At 44.4% G+C, this 25,196-nt stretch overlaps 1 protein-coding gene across 13 annotated transcripts in view; it reads left to right on the top strand.

Annotated features, from left to right (window-relative positions):
* The window catches only part of RBFOX3 (RNA binding fox-1 homolog 3), a 469,732-nt gene that overhangs the window by 434,951 nt on the left and 9,585 nt on the right, over positions 1 to 25,196 (top strand). For 9 of the 13 annotated variants that reach the window (XM_081936818.1, XM_081936819.1, XM_081936814.1 and 6 more), the window contains 8 exons: positions 13,863 to 14,120; positions 16,396 to 16,536; positions 18,592 to 18,645; positions 19,785 to 19,877; positions 20,767 to 20,827; positions 21,418 to 21,471; positions 23,230 to 23,362; positions 24,441 to 24,480. In XM_081936818.1, the coding sequence (XP_081792944.1) occupies positions 13,863 to 14,120; positions 16,396 to 16,536; positions 18,592 to 18,645; positions 19,785 to 19,877; positions 20,767 to 20,827; positions 21,418 to 21,471; positions 23,230 to 23,362; positions 24,441 to 24,480 (834 nt within the window). The remainder of the gene's footprint in view (positions 1 to 13,862; positions 14,121 to 16,395; positions 16,537 to 18,591; positions 18,646 to 19,784; positions 19,878 to 20,766; positions 20,828 to 21,417; positions 21,472 to 23,229; positions 23,363 to 24,440; positions 24,481 to 25,196) is intronic. The other 4 variants (XM_081936816.1, XM_081936822.1, XM_081936823.1 and 1 more) reach the window with 2 other exon arrangements.

Genomic DNA, 25,196 nt, shown 5'->3' on the forward strand with positions numbered 1-25,196 from the left:
AAATTGTGTTTTCTCTGAAATCCTGTTTTGTTGCAATTTAAGACTCTACTCCGGTCGCCTGGCCCATGTAGTCATTTTTTAAATCAGTGGAGCAGGCAAATACGTCCCCGCTCAGTTTGGTTTTTCTGTGTTTAGTGATGAGCATCTATATTGTAGAGATGTGGCCAGGAGGAAATCAATTTCATGTTCATGGCTTGTTTTTGTGTTTCCTTAGGTCAGGAGTGGTCAACAGAACAATCCATAGAGCTGTCTTTTTATGGTTCCCTGCCTGAACATTAGTTGTGACCTGTGTTGATGCGCCTCCCTTTCCCTGCAATGTGTTCTCCAAAGTGCCTGTCCGCACTCTTCCTGCTTTTAATCCGACTCATTTCACATGATGCCCAACATCAGGAAGGTTTCTCTGCAACACATTTAAGTGATTGGAGAAAGTCTCCGAATGCGAGCAATGGTCTGGTAAACCACAGTGAAACATATTTACTTTGATTCTTTTGGCCCAGTTAGGTGGGATTTAGTAGGGAAGAAGAAAGCTGATGAGCCAAAGAAGCTGCCAGCATTTGCATTAGATGTTGCGTTATCCTTTTTTCCCCCCGGATGTTGCAGAGTAACAGCTTGCTGATGTTGCAGCTGGGGAAAATTGCAAGCACCTCTTGCTGCTCGCTAGTGGCCCTGCATTCAAAAGATTTTTTAAAAAAATTATTATTATTAATACTCTTTGGAACCTAGAATCTGCGTTCTGCTTCAGTAGGGTGCTCGTAATTGATAACCCTTTTAAAATCTCTGCTAGGTTTCCTTTAGCACCAAGACTAGTTGCCAATCATATGTGACTTCTCTTTCCTAGACTGTACAGACTAGTGCTGTGATGGCGAACCTGTGGCACACGTGCCAGAGGTGGCACACAGCGCCCCAGTTCAGCTCCACCGTGCAAGCATGCATGCCGCCTTTCAGCCAGCTGGCCTTCGGGTCTGTGCCACGCATGCGTGGAGGGAACACAAGGGGGGTCATGCACAGATGCGCAGGGGATGGAATGTGTGGGGGGAGTCGGGTGCATGCGTGCATGCATGGGGCGGGGGCGTGTACTGGGGGACGCATATTGCATTTTGGGGGTTAGGGCGTGTGCGCGCTTTGGGCACTCGGTCCGTAAAAGGTTAACCATTATTGGACTAGTGCAGGGGTGTCCAAACTTGGGAACTTTTAAGACTTGTGGACTTCAGCTCCCAGAATTCCCCAGCCAGCCGGGAGCTGAAGTCCACAAGTCTTAAAAGTTCCCAAGTTTGGACACCCCTGGACTAGTGCATATGCTCAAATTTCTACATTCCAGTAGATAACAAAATTATGGTACAGATAGTCCTCGACTTACAATAGTTCATTTAGTGACAGTTCGAAGTTACAACAACACTGAAAAAAGTGACTTATGGTCATTTTTCCCACTTGTAACCGTTGCAGCATCCCCATGATCACATAATTTACGTTTGGATGCTTGACAACTGACTCACATGTATGATGGTTGCGGTGTCCCAGACTCATCTCCTTTGGCGTCCTGACAAGCAAACTCAGTGGGGAAGCCGGGTTCGCTTAACAACCGTGTCACCAACTTAACAACTGCATTGATTCGCTTAGCAAATGCGGCAAGAAAAGTCCTAAAAGGGGGCAAAACTAACCTAACAAATTTCTCACTTAGCAATGTAAATTTTGCGCTCAATTGTGACGACAAGTTGAGGACTACCTGTACTATCAATTGTTATGCATTTATTTGACAAAAAGCAATTATATACATGCATATTTACTGTTTTCTAATAAAAACATAATAATAGAATAGAATAGAATAGAATAGAATAGAATAGAATAGAATAGAATAGAATAGAATTCTTTATTGGCCAAGTGTGATTGGACACACAAGGAATTTGTCTTTGGTGCATATGCTCTCAGGGTACATAAGGAGAATAAAATACATTCATCAAGAATCATAAGGTACAACACTTAATGATAATAACTTACAGCAGTATTGAAAACAAACATCTGAGACTTATTTCTCCTCTGCCATTATCACTAGCTTGTCTCAGATAAATATTTTAATGTGGTTTTCTTCCAGTAACGGGGCTCTTAATGCAGTGTGCATTACAAGAGGGAAGAATATGAAAGATTCACAGGTAACCTGAACAAAGTTTTCTTTTGGAGCTAGAGAGACCCAAGGAATCGGGAACGCCAAGGTGCATAGCTCGCAAAATTGTGGTCCCTCACTCCAAAGAGCCTGAACTCAAGAACCAAAAACACTTCTGAAATCAAGTCCTCTAAATCAGGGCAGGCAAGATTCCCAGAGGGGCTAGAATTCTCTCTCTCTTGCGAGCATTCCCAAGTGCAGGCATGTGCCAAAAGAAAAGTTAAGTGACACAAAGAAACACCAGACATTAAAAGGATTCTGTTCTCCTCCGACACGATTAGGGAAGAAGAACAGAACTTCCCCAAGGAGGAGTAGATTAGATAGATGGGATAAGGGAATTATATAAGAGCAGCACCCAGGCCTTCTTGGAACAAATAATATTTCCTTTAGCTCTGCCTTGGATTTTGAATTCCTTGACTCCAGCGCCTCGTCCATTAATTAAAACATGTTCAGTATATTCTAAAGGCATTGTACTTTTTGTCGTCCCCCCGTTAAACAAAATCTGGATAATGACCATAATTATTTAAAACATTTCTGTATCACTTTCAGGCAGAGCATCACATTGCATGCAACACAAATATATAAATGCTCAACAAAAGCCAGAAGCAGTTCATTAAAAATGCAACTACCGAAGGCAGCGCCATAAAACCTGGAAGATTGTTCATATCAAGATGATTTTCAGGATGATTTCTCCCCAGGCTGGTCTTCTGATAGTAATCCAGTTGCCTGTGTAATGGAATCCATCCACCTTGATGTTGGTCTTCCTCTTCTCTTTTCTTCCACCTTTCCCAAGAGCATAACCTTTTCAAAAGAGTTCGTTGGTTACATAACGTGGCCAAAATATGATAATTTGAACCTGGCATTTGTCCCTTAAGTGAGAACTCTGATTGATTTGTTCCATGATCCATTTGTTTGTTTTCTTGGCCAATTCTTATATCCTCAAGAGTCTTCCCCCAACACCAAAGTGCAAAAGCATCAATACTCTTTCTCTTCTGCTTCTTCAGAGTTCAGTGTTTGCTTCCGTGGAGTCTTGCAGGGTAAATCATTTGTTGTATAATTCTGTTCTTTGTGTAATACAGACACAGCACAGCATCTGAATGACTTTTTCAAGGTCTTTTTTCCCCCTATCCTATCAAATGTTAGTCTCTCCTTTGCTATTCATAATCAGTTCTATTCACTACCTCAGTATCTCCAGAGTCAGTTCTAAACCAGGTTGCCACTAGCTTTGTCTTTTTATAGTCCTGTTACAGTTCACTGGACTCCTCAAACTGGAATACACAGATAAACAAGAATGAAGACCTAAATCTAACCAAAATGTATAGCTGGGTGTTAAAACATCGCTTATATAATAATAATCTGCATTGTAGCCACTTCTTGTTGATCCCTTATTTTTGTCACCTACTGCGTAGTACTGCACAATATGCCTCTTTTAAACATCACTAGGGCTCAGATTCATTCCAAAATAATAGGTCAAAATTGTGTCTGCTATCAGTCTTCACTGCAGGCCCTTTTCCCTTTCCATCTATCTGCATGAAGAAAGCAGCATAAAAGGGATAAAGCTATGATTAATCTTACGACAGGAACGTAACTCTTATCTAACTCAAGGCTTGAGTTTGAGTTGAGTTTATTAAATTTATAAACCGCCCCCTCTCCCCGAAGGGACTCGGGGCGGTGTACAGACAATAAATATATACATGACAACAAAACAAAACACAAAGCCCCAGACAAAACAACTTTAGCACACAGTCTGTACAGTACCATAAACTAACTAATAGTTAAAACCAATTTAAAAAATTAAAATACCCCCAAAATTTAAAAATTTAAAATGCCATCCAGGAAGGTCAGGATTAAATTGTACTTATACCTATCATTGCAATTGGGCCAGGCCAGCTAATTGGAACAAGTGGGTCTTGAGTTTCTTACGGAAGGAGCGGAGATCAACAGTAGTTCTAATATCGGGGGGGGAGGTCGTTCCAGAGGGTTGGCACAGAGAAGGCCCTACTCCTGGGCACCGCCCGCCCGCATTGCTTAGCGGATGGTACCCGGAGGAGTCCCTCTCTGTGAGAGCGGATTGGTCGCAGGGATTGGTCGCTTATGGTTTCAAAAGCCATGGAAGGCGTGTTTCTTTTTTTTTTTTTTCTGCAGATAATGTTCTCAATTAGCTCTTACCCTATCTCCGTTCCATTGTACAGGAGCCAGATAAAATATTTATTTGTGAAAAATATTTGAGAAAGAAGTCTCATTCCTGTTGAGACTTTACAAAATTGTCTGCCTATAGTACTATGAACAAACTACCCAGTTTTCTTCCCATAACTTCTTGGACTTTGTTAGATTCTCTTCCAAATGGTGCTGGTCACAAAAGGCACACATCTTGAGAAGTAAATCTAAATCTATAATAGGATAGATCACGTTACCGAGTTCAGCATTTTCTAATTCTAAGATTTCAGGAGGAAGCGATCCCATGGGACATCAAATATGTTTCTCAACAGAACTGCAAGATTTTATTTGTTGCAGGCATTAAGTAAGACAGTTTTCCCAATATAGTTTGGTCATCAGAGGAAAATAAAGCACCTTCTTGCCTTCACAGGAAACTAGTTGCTGCCATCCAGAGGAGCGTGTGGCTTATATATTTGATGGCCTCTCAGCTACCTTCTCCTGCATTTTTCCAGTATAACAAAATATTTAAGTAATGGAATGCAATTCTGTATATTTCAAACACATTTTACAAATTAATAATTCTGAATTTTTTTTAATGTAATTGAAAGGTATAATATATGGCAGCACAGGTCTCTGGGATTCAGTTAGTGAGCCTTTCACAAACAGGGTGCCTTTCAAATGTGTGTGTGTGTACATACATACATACATACATACATACATACATACATACACACACACACTTAACCTCCAAGAATTTTGAAAAATAGCCCAGCTGGCTGAGGAATTTGGGGAATTGCAATCCACACAACTGGAAAGCATCCAGATCGGTTTATTACTGATTTGGCTGCTATTGTTATTGCTTTATTAGACATATATTCCACCTTTCCTTTTGGGACTCAAGGTGATTTATGTGGGATCTCCCTTCGTTTTATCATCACAGTGTTTACCCTATGTAAGTTGGGCTGAGAGGAAGGGATTGGTCTGGGATTACTCATTCATTGTTCATGGCTATCAACCTGAATCTCTATGGGTGCTAAAACCATCCCATCAAATGGACTGTTGCTATCATTTTCAGAATGGAAAGTTTGGGGATATTTTGATCAAGTGTGGCAAAGTACACAATAGGCCAAGGGTGTCAAACTCAAGGCCTGCAGGCCAGATCCAGCCCATGGAGTCCTTAGATCCAGCCCCTGGGGCCACCCTGGAAACAGCAAAGGACCAGGCCATAGTGCCTCTGCCAGTGAAAACAGAGCTCCGTTTTCGCTGGTAGAGGGCTACAGGAGGCCATCACAGCTGAAAACCGAGCTAGAGACAATGGATCCCTCCAGCCCCACCCGAGTCACCACAGGTGCCCCCGACACAAGTGACGTTGAGCTGGCCACCCCCACCATGCCCACCCCCACTCATCCCCCTGAGGTCAAACACAACCATGATGCCCTCAGTGGAATCGAGTTTGACACTCCTGCATTCGACTATTGAGATTTAGTACCATGGAGAGCACCTACAAAGTCTGAGTTAAGCGAGAGACCAGATTCATTGAAATGCCTGAATATTAGTTTGTAATAGGATTGAACAACCTTTATTCACTCATGCGTACAAGTGCACATACGTTCACATGCTTCGTCCCTCTTCTTCCCCTGTCTCTATCTTAGAGGCTCATTCGAACCAGGAATTCATTTGTTTCTGGCCAGCTAATTCAGCTGATCAATTAACTGGTGGATAGGTCTTCCTGCATTTCTTTTTCAGCCCAAAGTCTGTTTCCCACCCCCTAATTATTTTCTGCATAGTTTACATGAAGCCGTCCTTCCCTCTCTCAAGGGAGAATTTCTGGAAATTCAGAACGTTATGCAGATAGGCACTAACGCTAGAATATGTTCTTGAGACCCTGGGTTTCAGAGACATTACGAACTGCCAGCACTTTGAGAGAAGAGTTATTCAAGCTTGAAGAAAGGAATAGAGCTGCCTCCCTTGGACCCAGGGATGGAGACCTAATTATCTGCTGGAGTTCCCTTCTATACATGCCTTTATTGAGGTCATTGCTTTAGACATGGTCTCCTGGAGAGCTTCAAGGACCAATTATTTCTGCCTGAATAAGTTTTCCTTGGCTAAGGAGTGGGTGGTAGGTGGTCAGAAAGCTACATAAATTTTAAAGGGAAAATATCTCCGGTATCAAAGGTGTCTCCCCAGTGAAGACTGCTAATTTGGGACACTAAGATCAGCTTTCTGTAAAATCACTGAGCTTAGTCATCTACTTCTTCTCCAGTGTATAGCATGATTAGTGTAAAATAAGGTGCTGCCAGGAGCCCCTCCTCAACGTATATTAGCACCTACCTTCCCTTTTCCCCATTCCCAGTGAAGCCTGACTCCCATGCAGGAAAAACCCAAGGAGTAACAAAACAATTTCGCAGGTTCAGAAATGGCTTTTCCCCCTGCCCAACTTTCACCGTCACAGCTTTGCTACATCCTCTAGGGTGTGATTGGGAATAAAAGAGCCTAAAGACAGAGCCTGGGGCGGAAAGATTTCTCTCTTCAAGCAAGGAAAGCCTGCCTGCCCAAGCCTGTCCCACTGTGATGTTGCCTTGTCATAAATTAACCACACACACAATTAAAGAGCCTGTCTCAGCTCCAGGAGCTGTGGATGTATTTCATCCCAAGAGAGAGAGAAAGGCACTGTGGTATACAGCTATAAAGCATCTGAATGCGGAATCTGGGCTCTTAGCAGAGGGCTGGTGGCTATTTGTCAGCACAAGGCGAGGAATAAGGGATTGAAAGGAGGCCGGGGTGTGGGGGAGCAGTCAGGTATGAAGCTGTGTTGGTGGGCAAGGGAGAGAAAAGTGTATTTGCAGAGGAGGAGGATGGCTCGGTGCGTGATATTAGGACTGTGAGGCACTGTGGATGCGTGTTTGAGAACCAATCTAGCACAGTGGTTAAGATGCTGGACTAGAATATGGGAGATGACTTGTTGTAGTCCGCCTTTAGACATGGAGATTGGTTGAGGGACTTTGCCCAACCCATCTCAGAAGCAGGGGCAGGTTGCCCCCAGCATTACTGCCGGTTCGGTGGGTGCAAAAATTTTGCGTGCGCATTTGCACACAAACAAGTCTAAACATGCGCAAAACATTAAAAGGAGAACCAAATGCGCAGAACCAAAAAATCAAGATGGCGGCCTCGTAGGAGAACCGGTTCAGGGGCGTGGCAGGCCTGGGTCACTGCTAGTTCCAGAGACCCATGCTGCCAAGTCATTTCTGGTTCAGCCAAACCGGTAGGAGCCCACCTCTGCTCAGAAAGTTGTTTTGAGGAAAATAGGAGGCAGGAAGATCTTGAACAGTACAAAAAACGTGGATATGCATCAGTGGTGGGTTCCATTTTTTTTACTACCTGCTTCGCTCGTGCGACGCTTCTGCACATGCGTAGGAACATCTGGATGAGTGGGCAAAGCCTCCCACCACCGCTACTACCGGTTTGCCAGATCTAGGCCGAACCAGGAGCAACCCACCTCTGATATGCATCCAGTAATAAATAATATCTTACGTGATGACTGTCACTTGAAGATCAATCGTCATATAAACTGTCCCTAGCATATGAGTCACATTCCCATCAAATATTTCTAATGGTAACTAGTGGCTGAGAAGTTTTGGGGTTTTTTTTTTTTTTTTGCATCGTGTGGGAGACACAGAACAGCAATCAGTTACAATTAACATCAGGTGGAGAAGGTGGAAACGTCTTCCGTGTGTGAGTCATAACTTGAAATTCCCTGACGACAGTTGATGTGGAATAGTCAACCCAAGCTGGGTACTTTCGTGGGATTTGGAGAATTGGGAATCTCTTCCAAATCATTCATGTTGCCATGGATTTTGTTTCTGTGTCCACAAGAGTGAACAGGCAATTTAACTAGGTCGCCTTTTTGTTGTACCTGATGTCTTGCTTGTTCCCTATCAACCTCTGGTTCTCCCCAGAATATCGAGCAAAATAGATACAATCTTGACCCAATCCAACACAATTCCCACCTACCGATACTGACCATTCCTTTCCATCTGCCAAATTGGGTCTCCTATTATAGATGGAGTAATTTTCTACCGACTTGATCTTTATTGCCAAATGTTCAAGATGAACCAAGTTGCATTTTGTCAGTACTTGGAATATACAGGTGAAACTCAAAAAATTAGAATATCGTGCGAAAGTTCATTTATTTCAGTAATGCAACTTAAAAGGTGAAACTAATATATGAGATAGACTCATTACATGCAAAGCAAGATAGTTCAAGCCATGATTTCTCATAATTGTGATGATTATGGCTTACAGCTCATGAAAACCCCAAATCCACAATCTCAGAAAATTAGAATATTGTGAAAAGGTGCAATATTCTAGGCTCAAAGTGTCCCACTCTAATCAGCTAATTAAGCCATAACACCTGCAAAGGGTTCCTGAGCCTTTAAATGGTCTCTCAGTCTGGTTCAGTAGGACTCACAATCATGGGAAAGACTGCTGACCTGACAGTTGTGCAGAAAACCATCGTTGACACCCGCCATAAGGAGGGAAAGCCTCAAAAGGTAATTGCAAAAGAAGTTGGATGTTCCCAAAGTGTTGTATCAAAGCACATTAATAGAAAGTTATGTGGAAGGGAAAAGTGTGGAAGAAAAAGGTGCACAAGCAGCAGGGATGACCGCAGCCTGGAGAGGATTGTCAGGAAAAGGCCATTCAAAACTGTTGGGGACTTTCACAAGGAGTGGACTGAGGCTGGAGTCAGTGCATCAAGAGCCACCACACATAGACGGCCTGGACATGGGCTTCAAATGTCGTATTCCTCTTGTCAAGCCATTCCTCAACAACAAACAACGTCAGAAGCGTCTTACCTGGGCTAAAGAAAAACAGACCTGGTCTGCTGCTCAGTGGTCCAAAGTCCTCTTTTCTAATGAGAGCAAACTTTTGCATCTCATTTGGAAACCAAGGACCCAGAGTATGGAGGAAGAATGGAGAGGCACACACTGCAAGATGTTTGAAGTTCATTGTGAAGCTTCCACAGTCTGTGTTGATTTGGGGAGCCATGTCATCTGCTGGTGTTGGTCCACTGTGCTTCATTAAGATCAGGGTCAACGCAGCAGTCTACCAGGAGATTTTGGAGCACTTCATGCTTCCTTCCGCAGACGAGCTTTATGGGGATGTTGACTTCATTTTCCAGCAGGACTTTGCACCTGCCCACACTGCCAAAAGCACCAAAACCTGGTTCAATGACTGTGGGATTACTGTGCTTGATTGGCCAGCAAACTCGCCTGACCTGAACCCCATAGAGAATCTATGGAGCATTGCCAAGAGAAAGATGAGAGACATGAGACCGAACAATGCAGAAGAGCTGAAGGCCGCTATTGAAGCATCCTGGTCTTCCATAACACCTCAGCAGTGCCACAGGCTGATAGCTTCCATGCCACGCTGCATTGAGGCAGTAACTGCTGCAAAAGGGGCCCAAACCAAGTACTGACTACATATGCATGCTTATACTTTTCAGAGGTCCGATATTGTTCTATGTACAATCCTTGTTTTATTGATTGCATGTAATATTCTAATTTTCTGAGATTGTGGATTTGGGGTTTTCATGAGCTGTAAGCCATAATCATCACAATTGTGACAAATCATGGCTTGAACTATCTTGCTTTGCATGTAATGAATTTATCTCATATATTAGTTTCACCTTTTAAGTTGCATTACTGAAATAAATGAACTTTTGCACGATATTCTAATTTTTTGAATTTCACCTGTAGAAGCCACTGCTAGAACTCTTGACCATATGTATATGAATATTCCTTACTGTGTACAAAGTATTTCTCTCTCAACTTTATGTCCATTGACAAGTACAATGTAAGATTTAGGGCTAGCCACAGGATTTATAGTCCAATAATTTTATTCAAAAATTTATTTAAGGAATATTTGAGCAGAGCATTAATTTAAGCATATTAAAATAGTTGATGAGGGTTAACTTGTAACAAAAAATTGAAAAATAGTCTAGGTCAGGGAAAATTTATTAGGAATCATTTGAATTCTTCTGAACTAGACTTTTTTTTTCTCCCTTTAAAAGGGCTATGGTTAGATCACTCCCTTTTGAAAGAGAATATAAGACATTGCAGTTTAGTATTTTCTATGTTGGCATGCGACTTTTTTTTTCACATATAATTTATTATGGGTGAGGGGCAATAAAACCTCTATGAGTTACAGTAGCAGCCTGCCCTGTGGGAACAAGTAAAATGCTATTCAGATTTTTTTAGGGGAAGAAGGGGGTATCCTATGCCCTTATAGAGAGGCTCATTTTGCAAAATCTTACAGGTAGTCTTCGACTTAACAACAGTTCGTTCAAAGTTACAACGGCGCTGGGAAAAAAGTGACATGATGATTTTTTCACATGCCTGTTACAGCATCCTCATGGTCACATGATCAAAATTCAAACGCTTGGCAACTGACTCATATTTATGACGGTCGCAGTGTCCCAGGGTCATGTGATCACTTTTTGCGACCTTCTGACAAGCAGAGTCAATGGGGCAAGCCAGATTAACTTAACAACCATGTTACTAATTTAACAATTGCAGTGATTCACTTAACAAGGATGGCAAGAAAGGTCATAAAATGGGGCAGAATTCACTTACTGCATTTTTTGGAGTATAAGATGCACCTTTTTCCCTCAAAAAAGAGGCTGAAAATCTGGATGCGTCTTATACACTGAATACAGCATTTTTTGCCTCCCGAAACTCTGCCCCTTCACCAAAATGGCCGTGCAGAGCCTGTAGGAGGCTTTCAGAGAGCTCCTGGCGGCTGGGGAGGACAGAAATGAGTGAAAAACGGGCCGTTTTTTGCTCAATTTTGCCACCCATCCCCCAGGAGTACTCTATAAGCCTAAAGGCAGGCAATTTTTTGACAAAAAACGGACTTGTTTTTGCAAAAAATGGGCCGTTCTTTTGCTCGTTTTGGGGGGGGGGGACACATTTCATTTTCATTTCATTTTATTAGACTTATAAGCCGCTCCCTCTCCTCGAAGGGACACACCCCCAGGAGCACTCTGCAAGCCCCCTAAAGACTATTCATGCCTTTTTTGGGGGGGGGAAACAGACTCGTTTTTGCAAAAAACGGGCCGTTTTGGGGAGGTTTACAGAGTGCAAAAACTTTTTTTAAAATTTGCCTCTTTGAAACCTTGGTGCGTCTTATACTCCAAAAATACGGTAACAACTGTCTCACTTAGCAAGAGAAATGTTGGGCTCAATTGTGGTCGTAAGCTGAGGACTAGCTGAATTTTTCCTTTGGGTATATTTCAGGGGGGGAGGGGTGAAACAATGATGAATAGCCAGTTAGTAATGATAAATAGCCTTGTTTAATGGTCTCAGCATCAGTTTTTGTTCCCATAGGGTAGGGGGTGGTTTAAATGATTTTTTTTGCTCAAAACCAGTAATTAAAGCCTCTGGAACACTGGAACAGTTAAGAGAGACTGTTCAAGGATCAATAAATTGGCTATATATAAACGGGGTAGTCATAAGAAGAAACAATTTAATGGTAAGGATCTGTAAATTGGACAATAAAAACCATGAATGTTGAGAAAGATATTTATGAATGGGATTTAATTCTGAATAAACATTATAGAAAAATCTAAACAGTGAAATAATATGTTGTAGATAATATAGTGGTATATTCAGTGCTGGGTGGAACTTTGATTTTAATTCCACTTCCAGAAAATTGTGGAAAAACAGTGTCTCAGCAGCACTAAGCGTATCTAGTGTAGAAGCAACCACAGACCTCTAATGCACCGTCGTGCTTGTTTTTCTTTTCTAACTTTCATTGAAATTGACACATTTTTGAGGCAGTATTTAAGAAACTGAGTTGCTATCATTTGGCAAATGCCTTGTTTTTCTCTAGTTCAGAATCCCCTTCCCTTTTTTAAAACATGGAAGATAGACCAGTTTTAGGTGTTAATCAATGCATATCAATGATTTCGAATGAATAACTTTATGTATCCTTATAAGAGAATGGGACATAAAGATTTGATTTTTGCTGGAAGGCAGGAAGGGCAAAATAGCAGGAATAATAAAATCCCTGCAATAGCTCATCTTAAATCAATACTTAGGTGACTGCCCCATGTATGTTTAGGAAGGAAGGACATTTCCACCTCCATTTGGAAGTATAATCTTTGGATTTAGTAGGCACAACATTTAGAAATATGGCTGACCTTTGATCGAGATAATTGCTTATGTCAATACACCGAAATACATGCTGTGTCTTACAAAGATCTTGCTGCTTTCTTGGCCCCTTTGCTTCCTTTTCAGCTGGGATAAGCATGAAGTGGAGGCTTTCCTCCTGTCCTAAAGGCAATTTTTTCACCCGGTGTCCATTGACTTTCTCCCATCTCTAAAAGACAAATTGATACTCTCCTTATGTCCACGGGTGTCCAGGTGATGTACCTGCAGTTTAGAAGTACAAACATAAAAGTTGGTAGCTATTGCAATTTGTCATGCCCAGATTTTTTTTTTTAAATAGCTAATTCGCTTTTCAGAATATACCGTATTTTTTGGAGTATAAGACGCAGCCAAGTTTTGAAGAGGCAAATTTTTTAAAAAAGTTTTTGCACTCTGCAAACCTCCCCAAAATGGCCTCTTTTTTTGCAAAAATGGGCCCGTTTCCCCCCCCAAAAAAGGCATGGATAGCCTTTAGAGAGCTTGCAGAGTGCTCCTCAGGGGTTGGGGGGCACAAAATGGTCCATTTTTTGTATATAAATAAAGGGCATGGGTAGTCTTTATGAAGCTTATACAGTGCTCCGAGAGGGGGGTAAAATTGAGCAAAACACGGGCCATTTTTTTTGCTCATTTCTGCCCTCCCCAGGCCCCAAGAGCTCTCTAAAAGCTTCCTAGAAGCTATCCATGCCCTGCATGGCCATTTTTGTGAAGGGGACAGGGTTTCGGGAGGCAAAAAATGCTGCATTCAGTGTATAAGACGCACCCAGATTTTCAGCCTCTTTTTTTGAGGGAAAAAGCTGCATTTTATACTCCGAAAAATACAGTACATGAAAAAGAATGCTATAAAAGAAATACACTTTTGATCTTCCATGTAGTTGCTGGACAGGTTATCTAGAGCAGGTTTTTATTTGCTCTACACATAATTTTTATCTTTTCCTTGTAATTCCAACTTGCCTTCGGTGAGATACTTTTTATGTCTCTAATTCTCCCAGAAGAGAATGAGAGTCTAATCAAATCCATTGAAAACTAGAATAACGATGGGCACATCTACCCTGAAGATTTTATCGTCCCGTGTACACTGCTTCCACTCTGCTCCTATAAAATGATGTCCAGCAATTCTATGGCAGTGAAAAGGTATGTGTTGATAGCATTCTTTCTTGCCTTGGTGTTGGAAGCAATTACTGTTTTAGCCAATACTTAACTGCCTTGTGTTATGGGAAGATTAACTGGAATTCACCTGAGCTGACAGAGAGTGAGGAGCTGATGAAGGTTCAAGCTCGCAGCCTGCCTTGAGGTTGTCAGTCATGAATAAGGAGTATTTTTCTCTTGTCCTATCTCTGCAGGGCAATCAGGACGCCACGGCTCCGCCTGACGCAATGGCTCAACCCTACCCCCCGGCAACTTATCCACCACCCCCACAGAATGGTATCCCTCCAGAGTATGTTCCTCCACCACCACACCCACATCCAGCACAGGACTATTCGGGGCAGAGCACAGTACCCGAGCATGCCTTGACGCTCTACACCCCAGCACAGAGCCACTCTGAACAGCCGGGCACCGATGCCAGCACACAGTCCATAGCAGGCACACAAACGGTACCGGTAAGAGACTTTTCCCTACAGGGCCTGACTTTGCTGTTGAGCCTGCCTGCCATTTTGAGGGAGTGGGGCAGTTCAGGGAAGTAAGACATCCAATGAAGGAGGAGAAAGGAGTGTCTCTTCCCGAAAAAATGCAAGCTGGGAGGATGGAACTTTGCGGGAAGGTGTATAAAATTGGATGAGAAGAAATTTCTGTTGGAAAAATGGACCCCTTGGCTCATGATTGAGAGGCTGAATTATGGGTAGCAGCGGGGTAGCAGGGAAGAGCGAGACTGCAGATCCAATGCCCTCTCTGCCTCCATTCGTAGTTTGTCTGCTTGGCTGTCTTTCCACTTCCATCTGAGGCCCAGGGATAGCAAAGAGCAGGGTGAAAATAACACGAGTTCTTATGCAGCAGGAGGCCGATTTGGAGAAGCCATCCCAGCACCCTGCTACCCCCGTGGGCATTTTGTGGCTCAGCACTTAAGTTTCCTGGCTCCCTTTGTGTCCCTAATCACTTGTAATCTACCTGCTTGGCCGCTTGCCAATCCTATCGTGCCAATGATGTGGTTGTAATGCAGCTCAGCGAGGAAGCACTGAGTGAGCAGTTCCCAGCTGCTCCTCAATCCCTGAGTGCCAGGCTGGCTGCTCGCCACCACGCAGCTCTGGGAGTGAGCTCGGCCTCCCCACCTAGTTCTGTGTGTGCAAGAATGCATGCAAACCCAGGATGGAGCCAACGCATCCACGGCCTCCTTTTCCCAAAGCCTGTGCGTTTGGGTCCACGCTAGTCTACTTTCTCGGGTGCTACTGCTGTTCTAGGTAGAGGGATAAGACTACGGCCCCTATTTTTTTTATAAATGGGGAAGGTGAAGCTGAAGGATGGTGGCTTGTCCGAGGCCAAATTAAAGAGCTGAACGGGGGACTTTTGGTTTCACAGCTCATGTTCTTAGTCCCTAAGTGACAGCATATGCCACCACTCCCTGACTGGCTACTGATATTGCACTAAACCATCATGTGATTTGTTTGTGTTTGGTTATCATGCGCCTAAGTCGTGGTTTATGGCTCGAGTGTTGGGTAAACCCAGCTCTTTGTTTTTTAATCAGCAAGCCACAGCTAAACAAACCGTGCGATAGCACACTGTGTGAGCCTAGTCTCGGGATGACATTAAAAGTTGACAATCCAGTAGCATCACTTTCATAGGAATGCATGTCCCCAAGTGCCTCTCGGGATCATGGGGACCCTGCAGCATGAAGGCCCCGAGCTTTGGCCTTATCTTAGACAGGGAACAGGGAAGTGGGATCCAAGAGGAGGGAAAAAACATTGGGGAGAGCTAAGATGAAAGAGCCCCCCCTTGAAGTGATGAGTTCAGAACACCTGCAGAACCGGGGGCGTAAGAAGCGAAACCAAAGTGGAAGTGGGACACTGTGTGGATGGAAGGAGCCCTCCAAAAGTAGATCACTTCAGAGCTGTATCAAGAACAACCTGCTCTCCGGGCAGAGAGGAAGACTCTGATGGATTGGGGGTGGGGTGGGGAATTGAGGGGTGAGTTCCAGCTTCTTTTACTGCTGGTTTGCTCAGGGATGTGCTTTGGGCGCGCAAAAAACAAGATGGCGGCGCCTACGGCGCCACCGATAAAACTGGTTCGGGTGCGTGGTGGGCCAAGTTACTACCTACTCGACCGAACTGGTAGGAACCCCCCTCTGGTGGAATTGGGAGAAAAGAGAAGGAACAAAAAGAGTGCTTTAAACAGAGAAATGGCTCCAGCCCCAAGCACTGCAGAAAATGAGCCCCAGTCTTTGGCAGAAAGAACAGATTATATGCTAAACCCAGGAAAGTGAATATGCCTGCAGGCTGAAAACCCAATTGCCCCAAATCCAAGCCAGCATTTTTGCTACATTCATTGGCTCAACCGTAGTTTATCCTATTCCTCCTGACAGTCCTTTTTAAATTGTATTATTACTATGGGGTATTTTTAATGGCTAATTTTTATTATTATTAATGTGATGTATATTTAATTATTACCTCCTCCGTGTACGTGTATGTATATGTATGTATATGTGTGTATCTGTATGTTTATATGTATGTATATATGTATGTTTTTATTGTACGCCGCCCCGAGTCCCTTGCGGAGAGGGAGCGGCTAACAAATTAAATTATTATTATTATACCTTTGAAATCTGCCTATCGCAAGCAGCGATGTGGCCCTCCCTGCCTCACCCTACCACCACACACCCGCACGCATACACACAGACACCTAGAAAGAATCACAAGGGTGCTTTAATGTATTTATTTTCACCAGCAGACAGACGAAGCAGCGCAGACAGACAACCAGACACTACACCTACCGGAGAATGGTTCTGACAAGCAGCAGCCTAAGCGGCTACACGTTTCCAACATCCCTTTCCGCTTCCGGGACCCTGATCTGCGGCAAATGTTTGGGGTAAGTCTGTCACCTTCCTGTGCTAAATAAAGATAGAAATGTACAAAGACCTATGGTCTTTCTTCTGAGAAACGAACTGACTTAATCTTTCACATTATAATTTAGTCAGGTTTTTTGGGGGGCGGGGGGTTTCATATGATACGTGAACCTGGCATTGTGGTTCGTAAAACATACCGTATTTTTCGGGGTATAAGACGCACCAATATTTTGAAGAGGCAAATAAAAAAAGTTTTTGCACTCTGCAGACCTCCCAAAAATGGCCCGTTTTTTGTCAAAAATGGCATGCATAGCCTTTAGGAGGCTTGTAGACCGCTCCTGGGGGTTGGGGGGGCGCAAAAACGAGCAAAAAAAAGCCCATTTTTTGCTCATTTCTGCCCTCCCCAGACCCCAGAAGTACTCTGGAAGCCTCCTAAAGGCTATGCATGGCCATTTCTGCACAGGGGGTGGGGTTTCAGTAGCCCAGAAATGCTGTATTCAGTGTATAAGAGGCACCCAGTTATTCACCCTCTTTTTTGAGGGAAAAAGGTGTGTCTTATACTCTCCAAAATACGGTAGTTTACAGTTGAATGTTTTGTGTGAACCACTAGGGCTGACTTAACAAACAATGGTTTAAACAGAGTTTTATTTATCACCATTTATAAATTCAGCAAATCAGTCCAAAGTAGTGAATATCTATCAAGCTAACAGTGTTGGGTCCAAATGTTGTCAGATCTACTTCTTATCTTTATACGGCTTCTACGAACTCTTGTTCTACCTTTTAATTATCCGTGTATGTAAAGTGCCTGCTTCTTGCTTTCATTCCTCTTTGACAGGAACTCCTATCTGTTCCCTCTGACCCCCACAGAACTTTGCAGGTCTTGTGGTGATCAGGGTTCAAGCAGGATTAAACCTGTTTCTCTGAGCATGTCTAGGACCTGTCATTCAAAGGCTGAGTATTGCGTAAGGCAGAAAACACCTCCTGTACTTCCAGGGGTGATGGTGGCTCCTAGCAGCTATTGGAAACAGAGCGGCGTCTGCCTAAGTGTGATGGTAGATCCCAGAAGTTCTTTCTCTGTATGTGTATAAATACTGATAGTTCTCGCTTACCAAATTTACGACCGCAAATTTGGGGGGGGGAAAGTAGGTTTACGATTGATCTTCGAAATTGTGGCGGTTGCAAGCATCTCCATAGTTGTGGGACCGTAATTGGACACCTCACAACCAGTTTACAACCATTTATGACAATTACAGTGTCCCACAGTCATGTGATCATTGCCATTTGCAGCCTTCTACAGCCAGCTTCCAACAAGCAAAGTCAGTGGGGAAGCCTGCGAGAAATATCAAGTCACATGACTTAAAACTGCCGCGGAACAGGCATAGGTTTGGGCACCATCACATGAACCATGTGCTTAGAAATGTTGCCGACCCCAATTGCGGTCAGTACAGGTAGTCCTCGACTTACAACACTTTGTTTAGTGACCGTTCAAAGTTACAATGGCTCTGAGAAATGTGACTTGTGACCGTTTTTCACTGTTACGACCTTTGCAGCATTCCCCATGATTGTGTCGTCAAAATTCAGATGCTTGGCAGCTGGTTCATATTTATGACCATTGTTGTGTCCCAAGGTCATGTGACCCCCTTTTGCAACCTTCTCACAAGTAAAGTCAGTGGGGAAGCCAGACTCACTTAACAACCGGATAACCAATTTTGTTGTATTTATTTTGTACAATGACAATAAAGGCTATACTATACCATCTAAACAACTGCAGTGATTCACTTAGCCACTGGGGCAAGAAAGGTCGTAAAATGGGGCAAAACTCACTTAACTAATGTCTCACTTAACAACAGAACATTTTGAGCTCAATTGTGGTCATAAATCGAGGACTACCTGTAGATGAAAACTACCTGTATTTGATACTCAAGGATGTCCGAGAGATGTCTGCCGGCCATGCCCCCTTTGGGAATAAATCAAAGCACAAGGGTTTTCCAAGCTGGGATGGAAAGAAACGATGTCTCCGCTCCCATTTTCACCTTTCCTTCTTCCCCCTTCCCCTGTCCCTCTTTTTCTCCCCCCAGCAATTTGGAAAGATCCTGGATGTTGAGATCATTTTCAATGAGCGCGGTTCCAAGGTGGGTTCAACAACACGTTGGCGTCTTGATACAACCCAAATGTCCCCGTAGACGGGTGTTCCCAAGGGGCCAGACTGTCTCCTCTGTTCTGCATCCCTGCCTTTCACCACTTCCTTTCTCTGCCACGGGGGCAAAACTCCTGGTTTCTAACTGCCCCTCCCCTCACCCGTCCCTTCAAGCCCGGTGACTTTAGATTGAAGGACGACCTGTTGATAATTTCAACTCTCCCTCTGAAAACCAGGCTGCACTGGTTGCAAAGAATTAACCAAAACAATGCTAGATTCAGAGTCCTATAGAAAGAGGAAAAACCGTCAGCCACAAAGCCGTCACTAAACGTAATTTAATGCAGAAAAAGATCACCCTCTCATGGTGAGATTAGAAATTGCTCTAAACCAGAGACAGAGAGAATAAAACAACGTAACATGCCACTTAAGGCAATGTGACATTAAGGTTTGGAGGAAACATGTGGATATTTCTTCTTCCCCCATAATAGACGTGAAAATACACTATTGAATTTTGGTTCCAGGAGATAATTCAGGTATTTTAAGTTAGAAAGAAACTTGGGGAATCCTTTCAGGGCTTAAACTCCTGCTGTTCCGTGATTGATTGCGGGAGCTAAACTGAACAGAAGCTGAGCAAGTGTCACACGGTGGTTGGGCGTTCTGGAGGGGGCAGAACTGGGCCTCAACCATCCCTGCGGCCTCTTTAGGAGGCCCACTGTGTCTCTCTCTAGCCTGGATGATATAAATGTAAAGCCAATAGTCGGGGGAAATAATCCTACAAATTTGCAGTCCTTTTGGTCCGTATTGCCTAACGGAGTGGTGATGCAGATCTTGTCCTGTCCTCTTACTCCTCTCAGTCCTTATCCTCCCTTGTCCTCGCTCCTTCCCCTACCCTGACCCCTGACCCCTTCGCCCGGTCTTTAGGGTGGCTTGGGAAGCTCACATCCTGCCTCTTTTCTCTGCTGCTCCTTACTCACCCCTTCTCTCTGTCCTGTTCCTCCCGCCCCTCTTTTTTCTTTCTTCATCCTTTTCTCCTTTTCCTGCCTCTCTCCCTCCCCGACCCCCCCCTTCTCTCTCTCTCTCTCTCTCTCTCTCTCTCTCTTTCTTTCCTTTTTCCTTTCTCTCCCTCACTCACAGGGTTTTGGGTTTGTAACTTTTGAAACTAGTGCAGATGCCGATCGGGCACGGGAGAAGCTGAACGGCACCATCGTAGAGGGACGCAAAATTGAGGTGCGAACAAATGCACTGCCTGCTCTGCGTCGGGCATTAGGCCTCACACTTGCAACCGCATCACAACCCTTTAAATATACATGTATATATTTCTGTCTCTGGGATTAGCCAGGACAAGCAGGCGGGCGAGTGAATGTTGCATGTCCTGTGCTTTTGATTGGTTGGTAGGGGAGGATGGAGAAGGGAAGGAAGGCAGAACGTCTCCACCAAGAATCTGCTACACGCAGGCATTTCAGACAATGTTAAGGGAAGGAAGAGAAGTCTAATGTCTCCAAGCTTCCAAATTTTATATATATATATGTATGAATATATATATATGCCTAAATCATCCTGTGCAATTGTCACCTGTCAGAGAGTCTTGCTCTTTGCCTTCCAAAAAGGAAGCACAGAGCAATTTCAGAATAGATCATGTAAAAGACCCTTCTGCGAATGTAGTTCTTGAGCCCTTTGTTCACACCGGAGCACTGAAGATGATCCCTGGATCTCTGAACAGAGTTGTGAGGTAGAGAGAGGGTGCTGCATTGTTGCCCCTGACATCCTCTTCTGCTGGAACTCCCACCCTTTTATTCTACTGGTTTAATTTCTTGCCTGCGTTGCTTAGCCTGTCCAGTTAATGGTATTTCTAGTATGCATGAAAACTGCCTGCGCAGGGCCCTGCATGCTAGCTGTGAACACGACCCTGGGAAGAGAGAGTTTCAGCAGTGGTCCCTTGCAACGAGCCCATCAGTTGTTCTAATGTTGAGCTCCTGTTTGTGGCCAGCACCCTAGGAAGGAGCTGTAAGATTAGGACTCAGGAGGCCAATAATCCAAGATATCAAGAGGAGGAATTCCACTTGGACCCCCCCCCCCCAAAAGTCTTATCAGTAACCTGGTGCTTGTTTCTCAACAGGTCAACAATGCCACCGCACGGGTCATGACAAACAAAAAGGCAGCTAATCCCTACACAAACGGTAATGGAATAAGGAAGGGGGGTGTTGAAGTGAGTTCAGAGACAGGCATTCCTGGAAAGGGGGCAGCTTGCTTTCCTCCAGGCCACCCTATGGGTTGGGAATGGGGAAGTATTCTGACTTCCAGTGGAGGGGGCGTGGGGGGGGGGGTGTTGTCTCAAAAAAAATGCAAAGCATGGATTTGGGTTGTATTTCTGGAAACAAAGATGGCAAGAGGTGGAGCACCCAGCTTATTAAAGCAACTGCTCCAGATGGAAACTCTTCAAAGCAGGGGTGAAATCTAGCAGGTTCTGACAGGTTCTGGAGAACCAGTAGTGGAAATTTTGAGTGGTTCGGAGAGCCAGCAAATTTCCACCTCTGGCTGGCCCCAGAGTGGGGAGGGAATGGGGATTTTGCAGTATCCTTCCCCTGCCACGCCCACCAAGCCACGCCCACAGAACCGGCAGTAAAAGAATTTGAATTTCACCACTGCTTAATGAGTCTAGCACTCCGTCCAACCCACTTCTCCGAATGCCATTGCTTCCCCTGTTAGGGAGAGTTTAGGAGGACTGGGAGGAGCAATGCTTTCTGACTGCCCTTTTCTTTGTTACCAGGCTGGAAGCTGAACCCCGTAGTGGGTGCCGTCTATGGCCCTGAATTCTATGCAGGTAATGTCTGAATTGGGCCAGATCCATGGACAAGCGTTTCTCTCTTAGGCATCTGGCAGGACTACTGAATCTCTTACCAGAATCTAGCTCTTGCTTATTCCTAGGTTGTCACAGGCTATTCTTTACAAGGAAAAAAGCAATCGAAGTCGAAAAGCCGGGGAGTGGGGAGGGGGGGGTTGAGGAGGGAATGGGGGTGCTGGATCTGGGAAACACTAGGTTAAAATTCCTGCTTAGCCATGGGGCTTTCTGCCCAATTTTAGGCAAATCACTATCTTACAACTTCACTCTAGGATTGATAAGACTATCAACCAGAATCTAGAGGTACATTATTTAGTCATTTATAGTCAAATGGCGAGGATTTTTGACTCCCCATTGTAAGTTAGCGTTCTAGACTGGCCAAATTATAACAGTTCAGAACCACATTCAGGGTAGTATAAACACGCCATAAAACATATCACTGAATGTATTCAGTGCGTCTCACAATATTCTTGGCACAGCTAATATGCTTTTGCACAACATATTCAACACAGCTAAATAGGCCTATGGAATTTATAGCTCAGGATGCTGTGGTTCCCAGTTTCTCTCTCTCTCTCTTAGCCTGTTGTATGAACCCAGCCATCACATAAAACCATAATCTCATTTGTTTGTTTGGGCCTTAGCATATAAGTAGAGGAATCCTGTGGTTATTAGCCTAGGTTTAGGGTTTAATGTGGTGTATGAATCCTGATGGAATTGGGAGGGATGTGAAACATTGTTTAGCCCTCACCCCTGACATCTTGCACTCTGTTTAGCAGGTGGCTCTGTTGGTAGATCTTATAGTCCTTGAAAACAGTTCATTCCTCCATCTGTACTTCACATAACCAGCTTCAGACACTGGTTTGGGTAAAAGTAGGGATAAAGTAGAGAGAATAAACTATGTCTGCATCTGGGTTTTATTGTGAAAAAGAGGGAACAAATGTGATTAGAACTGAGACTTAGTCATATTCTGAAGCTCTATTCTGACAGAGGGTAAAAATCCTGAAGGCAAATATTTGGAATAGGAACTTAAATACAGAATAACAGTGTTGGAAGGGACCTTAGAGGTCTTCTAGTCCAACCCTCTGCTCAAGCAAGAGAATCCATATCATTCCAGACAAATGGCTTCCAATCTCTTAAAAACCTTCAGTGATGGAGCACCACAATATCTGAAGGCAAGCCCTTCCATTGATTAATTGTTCTCATTGTCAAGAAATTTCCCTTTAGTTTAGATTGGATCCCTCTTTGATAGGTTTCCATCCGTAACTTCTTGTCCTGCCTTCAGATGCTTTGGAAAATAGGGCAGCCCCTCCCCCTTCTTGGTAACAGCTCCTCAAACATTAAATAGGAAGGACCGTTGCATTGATGGGTTGGGTTCAGGGGTGAAATCTAGCAGGTTCTGACAGGTTCTGGAGAACCAGTAGCGGAAATTTTGTGTAGTTCGGAGTACCAGCAAATGCCACCTTTGGCTGCCCCCAGAGTGGGGAGGGAATGGAGATTTTGCAGTATCCTTCCCCTGCCATGCCCACCAAACCACACCACACCCTCAGAACCGGTAGTGAAAACATTTGAATTTCATCACAGGTTGGGTTCATAGGTTATCTGTGAGGAACATACCCGAGGAAGGAGGTGGGAAAAGTTCATCCCTTATTCTTGGAAGGGGAAGGGGGAAATGGACAAGAGAGTTTAAAATTTGGGGCTATTCAAGCCTGGTCCTCATGGTTATTTCTTCCCCTCCTCCAGTGACCGGTTTTCCATATCCAGCCACAGGAACTGCAGTAGCGTACCGGGGAACGCACTTAAGGGGCCGAGGACGCACAGTCTACAACACGTTCCGAGCAGCTCCCCCACCTCCACCCATCCCCACTTACGGAGCGTGAGTATTGAGCAGAGAGGCTGCTTTATAGAAACGGGTGGTTCGGCACTCCCAAAAAAGGCTGAAGTTATACGTGCAATCTTCTCAAGACCCAGAAGATTCTTTCCCATGTGTCTCAGCTCTGGGCAGTGTGATCTGTGGTTGATTATAAGCCATGTTAACTCTTAAGACATTCCTTCCTGAAGCGTCTCGGCTTGTGTGATTAAGACATAAAGTCTCTGTTGTCCTAGATTTCTGGACACATGGTTGGAAAACTCAGAGTTATCCTTGGATTTCTCATTGGCCTCAATTTTCCCATAGAGATTCCTACAGATCGTCCCTATTGTCTGGAAATTATGGAAATTGTGGCATTTCCGGAGGGGCCACCATTTTGGTAAGATTAGGCAGAGAATTTGCCCCGGTGGCACTGTACATTTCACAGTCGACTCATACAGCCGGAGAAGTCATGTCCTCAGTCATTCCACTTTTTCAACAGGAGTTTTCTGTTTCCTTGGCCAGCATAAATTATGCAAGCCAATTAAGTACATGCCGGTGTACTGTGCACAACGTATTTATTTTCATGCTTCCTTCCGAAGCTGATCATCTTCCTTCTTGTGTTGTATAGGCTTCTTTTACTAATTAGGCAAACATGAGGGATGCAGGAAGGGAAGCATCGCTAGATGGCATGTGGAAGAGAATAGATAGCTCCTGTTGATCATCCTATAGCCTATGGATCAGAAAGCTGATCCTTTTTAAAATGATAAAAATGAAGCAAAACCTGTCACAGAATGCGTGTGACTTATTGTGCAGGGCTGCACAGCCAAGAGCGGCTGTGTCCAGGTTCCCCCAGGAACACCTTCATGATCCTCCCTGTTGACTGTCAGGCAGACAGCTCTATCTGTCTGTTGCATGGCGCCTGTGTTTGCACCTCTCCTGCTGTCAAAGTAGAGAAGAGCAACGGAGGGGGGCAAACCCCAGAGCCACAAAGGCTCGTCTGAGGCCTGCTCTAGAGTTCCCATCTGGAACACAGCCAGCCTTGCGGAGTGAACCCTTCCCAAAGTAACTCTCAGTCACGGCCATATTCTTCTTTTTTTTGCAGAGTGGTTTACCAAGACGGATTCTACGGTGCTGAAATTTATGTAAGTCCAGCCTTTCAAAGTTTCCTTTGGAGATCCTCTCCCCCCCCCCCACAACCCCCCATTTCCAGGCAAAGCATCCTCTGGTACTTATGTTCCTGCAGAGACCTGGCAGACTTTGCTGGTAACCAGGCACGGGGCCCTTCCAGGAAGGCTGTTCTGTCAAGGAGAAATCGCCCCTGCTTGCTCTTTTCATTAAGTGATGCAAACAGGAGCCAAGGCTGCCAAAACACAGTGGGGAAAACAACCTGGGGGCCCAGAGCTCGAGAAACAGCAGCAGCAGTTGGGCAGCCTCTGAGCCTCCCCCATAAGCCGTACAGCTTTTCTCATCACTCTTCCAAGGCTCATCCCAGCACTTTCGACAGCTGAGGGAGGTTAAGGGTGGAAAAGGAAGGCTTGAAATCACGCTTCCCTGCCTGCTTCGGCAGCTGGAGAAGGGGAAGCAGGCTACCTGTGAGGGTGGGCCAAGGGATGCATCCGCTCCTACGGAGGGCAGGATTTATTTTCTGGCCTGGTGTCAGCCTGCCGGGTTATACAGCAGCATTTCCCCTCCATATTTAAAGTGCTCTGGGCAATACTTCAGGCACACACTGACAGATTTATCAGAGGCGACATCTCGTTAACACCGCCACCCGCTAGGGAGGTGACATTTTCTCCTCAGCATGTTTAATTTCTGCAGGTTAATGGTAGCAAGGCCCCCAGGGAATGCTAATGAGATT

This window comes from Natrix helvetica (assembly GCF_964273705.1).
Source record: "Natrix helvetica genome assembly, chromosome: 1".
Taxonomy (NCBI): domain Eukaryota; kingdom Metazoa; phylum Chordata; class Lepidosauria; order Squamata; family Natricidae; genus Natrix; species Natrix helvetica.